This window comes from Salvelinus fontinalis, chromosome 33 (assembly GCF_029448725.1).
Source record: "Salvelinus fontinalis isolate EN_2023a chromosome 33, ASM2944872v1, whole genome shotgun sequence".
Lineage (NCBI taxonomy): Eukaryota > Metazoa > Chordata > Actinopteri > Salmoniformes > Salmonidae > Salvelinus > Salvelinus fontinalis.
The window spans coordinates 32,100,293-32,113,518 of NC_074697.1; the positions used below are offsets into that span (position 1 = coordinate 32,100,293).

At 54.0% G+C, this 13,226-nt stretch overlaps 1 protein-coding gene across 10 annotated transcripts in view; it reads left to right on the forward strand.

The window, feature by feature from the left end:
• Positions 1-13,226, forward strand: part of LOC129832045 (elastin-like) — a 93,390-nt gene that overhangs the window by 23,299 nt on the left and 56,865 nt on the right. For all 10 annotated transcript variants that reach the window (XM_055895761.1, XM_055895762.1, XM_055895763.1 and 7 more), the window contains exons 3-5: positions 963-1,013; positions 1,984-2,079; positions 2,262-2,288. In XM_055895761.1, the coding sequence (XP_055751736.1) occupies positions 963-1,013; positions 1,984-2,079; positions 2,262-2,288 (174 nt within the window). The remainder of the gene's footprint in view (positions 1-962; positions 1,014-1,983; positions 2,080-2,261; positions 2,289-13,226) is intronic.

A 13,226-nucleotide genomic window follows, 5' to 3' on the forward strand; every position in this document is an offset into this window, starting at 1 on the left:
TCATGTTTCCCAGCACACAACACAAAACCTGTATGACTAAATTACTGTAGCATTACTTACTGAAAAAATAAAGGCACATGTTGTGTCACAGTCTATTATTGCAACCCACAGTTTAACCATTAGCCCTGTGCCTGTAGTGTACAGTACTGCAAGTCTCCAACTCAACCACAAACCAACCAGTGATCACCACTGCTCTCCCTCTCCAAACCCACTAAGAGCCAACCGTGGCTGTTGGGTTTCACTTGTGTTCAGCATGTAAAATATTAACAACCTCCAGGACAGTTGAACCACACACCTCCAGCCTTAAAACCAGCCTTAAATGACGGGCAGGCCGAGCCGGGCAACTTGAAATGGTCCGAAGCGTCTGTCTCATATGTGGCTCTCTTAATCATTACCGTCATACACAAAAACGCAATATCGCTTGTAATTCTCTCTCGCACCTTACTATTTCCCATTGTACTGTACCATTTCACTCTGGATAAGTATAATGTAGCTGTACCGTAGGTTTTCACTGTAACATCATTGAGGCCATAAATTACAGTGAAATATAGTGTGAGGAAGTGTGAGTTGCCACACCGACCCTCTGCATTCCACTCCTCACTCTGAAGTTGGAAGATGTCTCTGTGATACAGTTGGAGATTTAGTGTGTGTCCCAAATGGCACCCTATTCCATACATGGTGCACTGCTTCTGACTAGGGTCCTGGTCAAAAGTGGTACACTATATAGGGAATAGGGTGCCATTTGGGACTCAAACTTAGAAGATTTAAAGATGTAGAGATTTAGAGCCTCCTACCCACCACAGTGGTCTAGTCTCTGTGTGGAGTTATCTGGTCAGGTCAGAGACCGAAGTGAGGGAAGGAGCAACCAGGGGGAGAGCTAAAACAAACGTCGAGCCTTTCACTCTAACTCTTTTTTTCTGCTTCTCTTCTGTTTTCTTTTGCTTTTCTTGTTTTACCAACAGGAGCTGGTGGGATACCCGCAGGAGCAGGCTACAAACCAGCTAAAACTAGTGGTGAGTAGAAAACACTTACTGTAATACCCTCCTCTAATAGTTGTCCCTTAGCTGGACTAATAGAGACAGCATCTACAGTATGCTGCTGTTGAGACCTACAGTCATTCCGTGAACAATGACTACAGATACAGGGTTTTCAGAACCACAACGTTGTCACAGAGCTTGAGCTCCCTGTCTTGCGTGTAGGCCAGCGGACTGAACTGGGTTACAAGCACCAGGCCACCCTCATCACAGCAACTCACATAGGGAGATATGGAGAGTGGCTATTATATATGACCTTTGTCTTATCACACTGTCATAGCAGAGACACACCCAGCAGCATGCATACTGAACACCCTGACCACTACAGTACACCACGTTAACTACCACGCCACCACACTTTTTAAGTCTGTAGCTATTTCACAAAACTGCTGGAGAATAGGCATAGTTTTGCACGGTTTAGCCTGGTTCCATCTCGGAAAGCTCAAGGTTTGAGTTCTCCTCCACTCAATCACATGGCCACACGCTAAGCTAATAGTTTAGTCACAGTGCTGGTTCTAATGACATGTTGTTGTTGGGCAACACAGTGCTCAGACACAACCACTGTCATTATGTCTGGTTTAACAAGGTGTACAGGGAGTTAGAGTGTTCTCCTCACACCTATAAAACCACAGCGTGCTGTCCTGTCCCCCATCTGGGTGTGTTTTGTGTTGCTGTCAGGGAATGGCTATGCAGTAAGGGAAGTGTTGTCTTATTTATTTTATTTTAATTTTATTTTTTTAAATTTTATTTCACCTTTATTTAACCAGGTAGGCTAGTTGAGAACAAGTTCTCATTTGCAACTGCGACCTGGCCAATTATATGCTTACATACTGTAGTAAGTGTTGATGATGACAATGATGGTGATAATGATTATAATGACAATAAAGAAGATGATGGTGACGGTAATGACAAAGACCTGTTGTCTAACCAGACCTTGTGTTTCCCCCAGCTGGAGGATATGGAGGACGGGGTGGTGTTGGTGCTGGAGGTCTGGTCCCTGGTGGCGGGGCTGGAGGCATAGGAGCAGGAGGCCTCGGAGGAGGAGGTGTGTACTTATCTACAGAACATTGAAAGTTGAGACTTCAAAATGTATATCAAAGCACTTACACTGTCAACTATAGCACTCTCTTTGAATGTGCAGTGTCAATGATGGAACTAAATATGTTTATTCAACTATAGTGTATTTCTATCATTTGTAGATTAATTATTGGGTGCTTTGTTCAACAGGAGCCGGTGGAAAGGGCCCCAAACCTGGTAAGCTATCTGCTCCAACTCACTCTTTCGCACTCTATACCGTTTTATACAGTTCTTTAGAAGGCACAAGGCAGGTACCGGTACTGTACTAGACTAGTCTGGTAGTATCAAGTCAGAGTATCCTGTTATGCTTTGAACTAGGAAAATTCCTCTCGTACATTGTTGTCTAAGAAACCTTACTGAAGTGTTTTAAAGAGGAAGGAAATGAGAGTTCTTAATGAGAGCAAGAGGTGGGTAATGTAGCTATTAGCTAATCTGTATAGAATGCATTAGAGTGCATGTCAATGATGGGTGAAATCTGTAGTGTAGCATACTGTAGTTCAATGAAGGGCTACCTCTCTTGATGGACTGTCAGCTACATCTCCCTTATCACCCCTGTGTTTTCATCGTGGTTGAGTCGCCCAGGGTTTGGCAGCTATTTGGGAAGTCCTGTCTGGGATTTGACCCGGTGCGTTCCATTGATGAGAACAGGGGGACCGTGTCTCCTCCCTCCCTCAACCCCTCCGCCACTATTCCATCCCTCCATCACAACATCGCTTCACCCCTCCTCAACCCCTACACGTCCCAGACTGATGATTGGCAGTGTGAACTCCCACCAACGCGCTGATTGTTTTTGTAACGTTAGGCCGACACAATATCTGGAAACGTCCTTGTTGAAGTTTTGCCACTGTCCTTTCCACTGATACTGTCGTGTAAATATTGTGGGCAGTATTAGGGCATTAGCAATGTTCAGCCATGATTTAATTTCCTAAAGCAGAGGTGATTTCATCTAGGCCACCACCACAGCTATGTGCTTGGAGAGATAAGGAATGGAGTAATCGTCTTAAAGTCTGATAAGATTTTGAACGGCTTACTGTAGGCTCCTTGAAGTGTTTTTTCCTCCGTCTCTCAAACAAGTCATTGAGTTTCAGAAAACTGTTTTGTAAAAGCGTCCTAATATTGGATATTAGGTGGAAGTTGACTTTGGCTTGGGTCACCAGCGCCTCAGAGCTCAGATTGGGAAGTATAATGCTTTGGCTTTTGTAAGAGTTAGAGCTCTCTCTCTCTCTCACTCTCCTCTCTCTCTCTCTCTCTCTCTCTCTCTCTCTCTCTCTCTCTCTCTCTCTCTCTCTCTCTCTCTCTCTCTCTCTCTCTCCTCTCTCTCTCCTCTCTCCTCTCTCCTCTCTCTCTCTCTCTCTCTCTCTCCTCTCTCTCTCCTCTCTCTCTCTCTCTCTCTCTCTCTCTCTCTCTCTCTCCTCTCTCTCTCCTCTCTCCTCTCTCCCCTCTCTCTCTCTCTCTCTCTCTCTCTCTCTCTCTCCTCTCTCTCTCCTCTCTCCTCTCTCCTCTCTCCCCTCTCTCTCTCTCTCTCTCTCTCTCTCTCTCTCTCTCTCTCTCTCTCTCTCTCTCTCTCTCTCTCTCTCCGAAATGTGATTATTGAGAAGGAAGGAAACAGGCTGCTCCCAGTCGCACCAAACAGGCAAAGTGGGAAAACATATGGGGTAGGTCGAGCTGGAACTGTTCGGGTCAGCTGAGGGAATTAATCCATTTGAATGGAACGAGAACAAGATATTAGTAGTCACAACAGCATTGTAATGCCCCTTCTTCATTATTTTGCTCAGCAAGGGCTTTTCATGCAAGGTGACTTTTTTACATTCGAGATGTATCCATTCCAACAGCTGGGGTGTTGACCGAAGCCATCCAGATTTGGTGTTTCACTCGAGGGCACTTGGGCTGGAACCAACTAACTTTCTACACAGAGATGAAGTTTCCATAACAAACGCAGAGCAACGTTTACCTAAGTTGTCTCACAAAACAAGGGTGGTTTGGATCCATACAGATCAATTAGCCTTTGTGTAGATGGTAATGTTATCTGATAGTTGGCTGAGGTACTGTAGCTACATGCTGATATGAAATAGTGCAGGTAGGCACACTGTTTAAGGAAACCAAACGCCGCCAGGTATTCAGGCCAGGGAAGGGTTACTCTGTCCATTGACATGTTGACAGAGTATTCTATCCTGAGCTAAACATATGTGAGGATTGGCTTTTAAACAAGACACCTGTTGCATTCTAGAATTCTCATGTGGATTCTTTCCCCCTGCCGAGACCCGCTTTTCATCATAACCTCTCTGGTGATTGAAGCTTGAAGTGGAGCATCAGCTGCATACCTCAGACACACACCTTGGTCCTGGCACACACACACACGCACACACACACACACACACACACACACACACACACACACACACACACACACACACACACACACACACACACACACACACACACACACACACACACACCTTGGCCCTGACAGAGAACAGCAGCTGGTGATCAAACTGGCGTGACAGCTGTATCATTGTCAGACGGTGCCAAGCCTTGTAAAACGCTAGACTACTAAATGAATTGTGAATCCTGTCAGCATCCGTGTATGTGTGCATGCGTTGGACGAGTCAGTCGGGACCAGAGAAGAAGGTAGAGAAAGAGAGAGCAGGGGCAGAGAGAGAGAGGGGGGAGGGGGGGGGGGGGGGTGAGGGGGGCAGAGAGCGGGGGAGGGAAGAGAGAACAGAGAGCAGCTGGGCCCTGAACCTGGTCTCATCATTTACCCCCTAAAGCTAAGGTGGATTCCTCCTACATTCTTTAATTCTTTGCCAAACCTGGACAAAACTTATTACAAATGTTTTGATTTTCTAAATAACGTCTTGTCACTAGAAGTTAGCAGGGAGACTGCTTAACAAGAAACATGGACAACATTGCTGTTTTTGCTAATTCTGTAATTTCATTACGGGGAAGAAGATAGAATGTTTTGGATAGAGATAAGAAGTAAAACTCTCAGGAACACACACATACTGTACACACACATACTGTACACACACAGGGCCCAGTGTGTCAGTGGTGGTATGAGGTCCGCATTCGTTTATTCAAGGTTAAGAGTGACACACGAAGGAAGCGATGTGCTGCAGGCTCTCTTTATACTCTCTCCTCATAGGTCAGGCCTGCAGGCACACTTCATAGGTCAGGCCTGCAGGCACTCCTCATAGGTCAGGGCTGCAGGCACACTTCATAGGTCAGGGCTGCAGGCACACTTCATAAGTCAGGCCTGCAGGCACTCCTCATAGGTCAGCCCTGCAGACACTCCTCATGGGTCAGGGCTGCAGGCACTCCTCATATGTCAGGCCTGCAGACACTCCTCATAGGTCAGGCCTGCAGGCACTCCTCATAGGTCCGGCCTGCAGGCACTCCTCATAGGTCAGGGCTGCAGGCACACTTCATAGGTCAGGGCTGCAGGCACACTTCATAAGTCAGGCCTGCAGGCACTCCTCATAGGTCAGCCCTGCAGACACTCCTCATAGGTCAGGGCTGCAGACACTCCTCATATGTCAGGCCTGCAGACACTCCTCATAGGTCAGGCCTGCAGGCACTCCTCATAGGTCCGGCCTGCAGGCACTCCTCATAGGTCAGGCCTGCAGGCACTCCTCATAGGTCAGGCCTGCAGGCACTCCTCATAGGTCCGGCCTGCAGGCACTCCTCATAGGTCAGGCCTGCAGGCACTCCTCATAGGTCAGGGCTGCAGGTCACTCCTCATAGGTCAGGCCTGCAGGCACTCCTCATAGGTCAGGGCTGCAGGTCACTCCTCATAGGTCCGGCCTGCAGGCACTCCTCATAGGTCAGGGCTGCAGGTCACTCCTCATAGGTCAGGCCTGCAGGCACTCCTCATAGGTCCGGCCTACAGGCACTCCTCATAGGTCAGGGCTGCAGGCAAGCATCATAGGTCATAGCTGCAGGCAAGCATCACAGGTCAGGGCTGCAGGTCACTCCTCATATGTCAGGCCTGCAGACACTCCTCATAGGTCCGGCCTACAGGCACTCCTCATAGGTCAGGGCTGCAGGCAAGCATCAAAGGTCAGGGCTGCAGGCAAGCATCATAGGTCAGGCCTGCAGGCACTCCTCATAGGTCAGGCCTGCAGACACTCCTCATAGGTCAGGCCTGCAGGCACTCCTCATAGGTCAGGCCTGCAGACACTCCTGATAGGTCAGGCCTGCAGGTCACTCCTCATAGGTCAGGCCTGCAGACACTCCTCATAGGTCAGGCCTGCAGACACTCCTCATAGGTCAGGCCTGCAGGCACTCCTCATAGGTCAGGCCTGCAGACACTCCTGATAGGTCAGGCCTGCAGGCACTCCTCATAGGTCAGGCCTGCAGACACTCCTCATAGGTCAACCCTGCAGGCCCTCCTCATAGGTCAGGCCTGCAGGCACTCCTCATAGGTCAGGCCTGCAGGCACTCCTCATAGGTCAGGCCTGCAGGCACTCCTCATAGGTCAGGGCTGCAGGTCACTCCTCGTAGGTCAGGCCTGCAGGCACTCCTCATAGGTCAGGGCTGCAGGTCACTCCTCATAGGTCCGGCCTGCAGGCACTCCTCATAGGTCAGGGCTGCAAGTCACTCCTCATAGGTCAGGCCTGCAGGCACTCCTCATAGGTCCGGCCTACAGGCACTCCTCATAGGTCAGGGCTGCAGGCAAGCATCATAGGTCATGGCTGCAGGCAAGCATCACAGGTCAGGGCTGCAGGTCACTCCTCATAGGTCAGGGCTGCAGGCAAGCATCATAGGTCATGGCTGCAGGAAAGCATCATAGGTCAGGCCTGCAGATACTCCTCATATGTCAGGCCTGCAGACACTCCTCATAGGTCCGGCCTACAGGCACTCCTCATAGGTCAGGGCTGCAGGCAAGCATCATAGGTCAGGCCTGCAGGCACTCCTCATAGGTCAGGCCTGCAGACACTCCTCATAGGTCAGGCCTGCAGGCACTCCTCATAGGTCAGGCCTGCAGACACTCCTGATAGGTCAGGCCTGCAGGCACTCCTCATAGGTCAGGCCTGCAGACACTCCTCATAGGTCAACTCTGCAGGCCCTCCTCATAGGTCAGGCCTGCAGGCACTCCTCATAGGTCAGGCCTGCAGGCACTCCTCATAGGTCAGGCCTGCAGGCACTCCTCATAGGTCCGGCCTGCAGGCACTCCTCATAGGTCCGGCCTGCAGGCACTCCTCATAAGTCAGGCCTGCAGGCACTCCTCATAGGTCCGGCCTGCAGGCACTCCTCATAAGTCAGGCCTGCAGGCACTCCTCATAGGTCCGGCCTGCAGGCACTCCTCATAGGTCAGGCCTGCAGGCACTCCTCATAGGTCCGGCCTGCAGGCACTCCTCATAGGTCAGGCCTGCAGGCAAGCATCATAGGTCATGGCTGCAGACAAGCATCATAGGTCAGGCCTGCAGACACTCCTCACAGGTCAGGCCTGCAGGCACTCCTCATAGGTCAGGCCTGCAGACACTCCTCATAGGTCAGGCCTGCAGGCACTCCTCATAGGTCAACCCTGCAGGCACTCCTCATAGGTCAGGCCTGCAGGCACTCCTCATAGGTCAGGCCTGCAGGCACTCCTCATAGATCAGGCCTGCAGGCACTCCTCATAGGTCCGGCCTGCAGGCACTCCTCATAAGTCAGGCCTGCAGGCACTCCTCATAGGTCAGGGCTGCAGGCAAGCATCTTAGGTCAGGGCTGCAGGTCACTCCTCATAGGTCAGGCCTGCAGGCAAGCATCATAGGTCAGGCCTGCAGACACTCCTCATAGGTCAGGCCTGCAGACACTCCTCATAGGTCAGGCCTGCAGGCACTCCTCATAGGTCAGGCCTGCAGGCACTCCTCATAGGTCAGGCCTGCAGGCACTCCTCATAGGTCAGGCCTGCAGGCACTCCTCATAGGTCCGGCCTGCAGGCACTCCTCATAAGTTAGGCCTGCAGGCACTCCTCATAGGTCAGGCCTGCAGGCAAGCATCATAGGTCAGGGCTGCAGACACTCCTCATAGGTCAGGCCTGCAGACACTCCTCATAGGTCAGGGCTGCAGGCAAGCATCATAGGTAAGGGCTGCAGGCACTCCTCATAGGTCAGGCCTGCAGACACTCCTCATAGGTCAGGCCTGCAGACACTCCTCATAGGTCAGGCCTGCAGACACTCCTCATAGGTCAGGCCTGCAGACACTCCTCATAGGTCAGGGCTGCAGGCAAGCATCATAGGTCATGGCTGCAGGCAAGCATCATAGGTCAGGCCTGCAGACACTCCTCATAGGTCAGGCCTGCAGACACTCCTCATAGGTCAACCCTGCAGGCACTCCTCATAGGTCAGGCCTGCAGGCAGTCCTCATAGGTCAGGCCTGCAGGCACTCCTCATAGGTCAGGCCTGCAGGCACTCCTCATAGGTCAGGCCTGCAGGCACTCCTCATAAGTCAGGCCTGCAGGCACTCCTCATAGGTCAGGGCTGCAGGCACTCCTCATAGGTCAGGGCTGCAGGCCAGCATCATGGTCAGGGCTGCAGGCACTCCTCATAGGTCAGGGCTGCAGGCACTCCTCATAGGTCAGGGCTGCAGACACTCCTCATAGGTCAGGCCTGCAGGCACTCCTCATAGGTCAGGCCTGCAGGCACTCCTCATAGGTCCGGCCTGCAGGCACTCCTCATAGGTCAGGCCTGCAGGCACTCCTCATAGGTCCGGCCTGCAGGCACTCCTCATAAGTCAGGCCTGCAGGCACTCCTCATAGGTCAGGGCTGCAGGCCAGCATCATGGTCAGGGCTGCAGGTCACTCCTCATAGGTCAGGCCTGCAGGCAGCATCATAGGTCAGGCCTGCAGACACTCCTCATAGGTCAGGCCTGCAGGCACTCCTCATAGGTCAGGGCTGCAGACACTCCTCATAGGTCAGGCCTGCAGGCAGCATCATAGGTCAGGGCTGCAGGTCACTCCTCATAGGTCAGGGCTGCAGACACTCCTCATAGGTCAGGCCTGCAGGCACTCCTCATAGGTCAGGGCTGCAGGTCACTCCTCATAGGTCAGGCCTGCAGGCAGCATCATAGGTCAGGCCTGCAGACACTCCTCATAGGTCAGGGCTGCAGACACTCCTCATAGGTCAGGGCTGCAGACACTCCTCATAGGTCGGGGCTGCAGGCAAGCATGATAGGTCAGGCCTGCAGACACTCCTCATAGGTCAGGCCTGCAGACACTCCTCATAGGTCAGGCCTGCAGGCACTCCTCATAGGTCAACCCTGCAGGCACTCCTCATAGGTCAACCCTGCAGGCACTCCTCATAGGTCAGGCCTGCAGGCACTCCTCATAGGTCAGGCCTGCAGGCACTCCTCATAGGTCAGGCCTGCAGGCACTCCTCATAGGTCAGGCCTGCAGGCACTCCTCATAGGTCCGGCCTGCAGGCACTCCTCATAAGTCAGGCCTGCAGGCACTCCTCATAGGTCAGGGCTGCAGGCAAGCATCATAGGTCAGGGCTGCAGGTCACTCCTCATAGGTCAGGCCTGCAGACACTCCTCATAGGTCAGGCCTGCAGGCACTCCTCATAGGTCAGGCCTGCAGACACTCCTCATAGGTCAGCCCTGCAGGCACTCCTCATAGGTCAGGCCTGCAGGCACTCCTCATAGGTCAACCCTGCAGGCACTCCTCATAGGTCAACCCTGCAGGCACTCCTCATAGCTCAACCCTGCAGGCACTCCTCATAGGTCAGCCCTGCAGGCACTCCTCATAGGTCAACCCTGCAGGCACTCCTCATAGGTCAACCCTGCAGGCACTCCTCATAGGTCAACCCTGCAGGCACTCCTCATAGGTCAACCCTGCAGGCACTCCTCATAGGTCAACCCTGCAGGCACTCATTATATGTCAGGCCTGCAGACACTCCTCATAGGTCAACCCTGCAGGCACTCCTTATATGTCAGGCCTGCAGACACTCCTCATAGGTCAGCCCTGCAGGCACTCCTCATAGGTCAGGCCTGCAGACACTCCTCATAGGTCAGCCCTGCAGGCACTCCTCATAGGTCAGGGCTGCAGACACTCCTCATAGGTCAGCCCTGCAGGCACTCCTCATAGGCCAGCCCTGCAGACACTCCTCATAGGTCAGGGCTGCAGACACTCCTCTTAGGTCAGGGCTGCAGACACTCCTCATAGGTCAGGCCTGCAGGCACTCCTCATAAGTCAGGGTTGCAAGCACTCCTCATAGGTCAGGCCTGCAGGCACTCCTCGTAGGTCAGCCCTGCAGGCACTCCTCATAAGTCAGGGTTGCAAGCACTCCTCATAGGTCAGGGCTGCAAGCACTCCTCATAGGTCAGGGTTGCAAGCACTCCTCATAGGTCAGGGCTGCAAGCACTCCTCATAGGTCAGGGCTGCAAGCACTCCTCATAGGACAGGGCTGCAGACACTCCTCTTAGGTCAGGGCTGCAGACACTCCTCATAGGTCAGGCCTGCAGGCACTCCTCATAGGTCAGGCCTGCAGGCACTCCTCATAGGTCAGGGCTGCAGGTCGGTCTTCATAGGACAGGCCTGCAGGCACTCCTCATAGGTCAGGCCTGCAGGCACTCCTCGTAGGTCAGGCCTGCAGGCACTCCTCATAGGTCAGGCCTGCAGGCACTCCTCTTAGGTCAGGGCTGCAGACACTCCTCTTAGGTCAGGGCTGCAGACACTCCTCTAGGTCAGGGCTGCAGACACTCCTCTTAGGTCAGGGCTGCAGACACTCCTCTTAGGACAGGGCTGCAGACACTCCTCTTAGGTCAGGGCTGCAGACACTCCTCATAGGTCAGGCCTGCAGGCACTCCTCGTAGGTCAGGCCTGCAGGCACTCCTCGTAGGTCAGGCCTGCAGGCACTCCTCATAGGTCAGGCCTGCAGGCACTCCTCATAGGTCAGGCCTGCAGGCACTCCTCGTAGGTCAGCCCTGCAGGCACTCCTCATAGGTCCGGGCTGCAAGCACTCCTCATAGGTCAGGGCTGCAAGCACTCCTCATAGGTCAGGGCTGCAAGCACTCCTCATAGGTCAGGGCTGCAAGCACTCCTCATAGGTCAGGGCTGCAAGCACTCCTCATAGGTCAGGGCTGCAAGCACTCCTCATAGGTCAGGGCTGCAAGCACTCCTCATAGGACAGGGCTGCAGACACTCCTCTTAGGTCAGGGCTGCAGACACTCCTCATAGGTCAGGCCTGCAGGCACTCCTCATAGGTCAGGGCTGCAGGTCGGTCTTCATAGGTCAGGCCTGCAGGCACTCCTCATAGGTCAGGCCTGCAGGCACTCCTCATAGGACAGGGCTGCAGGTCGGTCTTCATAGGACAGGGCTGCAGGTCGGTCTTCATAGGTCAGGCCTGCAGGCACTCCTCGTAGGTCAGGCCTGCAGGCACTCCTCATAGGTCAGGCCTGCAGGCACTCCTCATAGGTCAGGCCTGCAGGCACTCCTCGTAGGTCAGGCCTGCAGGCACTCCTCATAGGACAGGCTTGCAGGCACTCCTCGTAGGTCAGGCCTGCAGGCACTCCTCATAGGTCAGGCCTGCAGGCACTCCTCATAGGTCAGCCCTGCAGGCACTCCTCATAGGTCAGGCCTGCAGGCACTCCTCATAGGTCAGGCCTGCAGGCACTCCTCATAGATCAGGCCTGCAGGCACTCCTCATAGGTCCGGCCTGCAGGCACTCCTCATAAGTCAGGCCTGCAGGCACTCCTCATAGGTCAGTCCTGCAGGCACTCCTCATAGGTCCGGCCTGCAGGCACTCCTCATAAGTTAGGCCTGCAGGCACTCCTCATAGGTCAGGCCTGCAGGCAAGCATCATAGGTCAGGGCTGCAGACACTCCTCATAGGTCAGGCCTGCAGACACTCCTCATAGGTCAGGGCTGCAGGCAAGCATCATAGGTCAGGGCTGCAGGCACTCCTCATAGGTCAGGCCTGCAGACACTCCTCATAGGTCAGGCCTGCAGACACTCCTCATAGGTCAGGCCTGCAGACACTCCTCATAGGTCAGGCCTGCAGATACTCCTCATAGGTCAGGGCTGCAGGCAAGCATCATAGGTCATGGCTGCAGGCAAGCATCATAGGTCAGGCCTGCAGACACTCCTCATAGGTCAGGCCTGCAGACACTCCTCATAGGTCAACCCTGCAGGCACTCCTCATAGGTCAGGCCTGCAGGCAGTCCTCATAGGTCAGGCCTGCAGGCACTCCTCATAGGTCAGGCCTGCAGGCACTCCTCATAGGTCAGGCCTGCAGGCACTCCTCATAAGTCAGGCCTGCAGGCACTCCTCATAGGTCAGGGCTGCAGGCACTCCTCATAGGTCAGGGCTGCAGGCCAGCATCATGGTCAGGGCTGCAGGCACTCCTCATAGGTCAGGGCTGCAGGCACTCCTCATAGGTCAGGGCTGCAGACACTCCTCATAGGTCAGGCCTGCAGGCACTCCTCATAGGTCAGGCCTGCAGGCACTCCTCATAGGTCTGGCCTGCAGGCACTCCTCATAGGTCAGGCCTGCAGGCACTCCTCATAGGTCCGGCCTGCAGGCACTCCTCATAAGTCAGGCCTGCAGGCACTCCTCATAGGTCAGGGCTGCAGGCCAGCATCATGGTCAGGGCTGCAGGTCACTCCTCATAGGTCAGGCCTGCAGGCAGCATCATAGGTCAGGCCTGCAGACACTCCTCATAGGTCAGGCCTGCAGGCACTCCTCATAGGTCAGGGCTGCAGACACTCCTCATAGGTCAGGCCTGCAGGCAGCATCATAGGTCAGGGCTGCAGGTCACTCCTCATAGGTCAGGGCTGCAGACACTCCTCATAGGTCAGGCCTGCAGGCACTCCTCATAGGTCAGGGCTGCAGGTCACTCCTCATAGGTCAGGCCTGCAGGCAGCATCATAGGTCAGGCCTGCAGACACTCCTCATAGGTCAGGGCTGCAGACACTCCTCATAGGTCAGGGCTGCAGACACTCCTCATAGGTCGGGGCTGCAGGCAAGCATCATAGGTCAGGCCTGCAGACACTCCTCATAGGTCAGGCCTGCAGACACTCCTCATAGGTCAGGCCTGCAGGCACTCCTCATAGGTCAACCCTGCAGGCACTCCTCATAGGTCAACCCTGCAGGCACTCCTCATAGGTCAGGCCTGCAGGCACTCCTCATAGGTCAGGC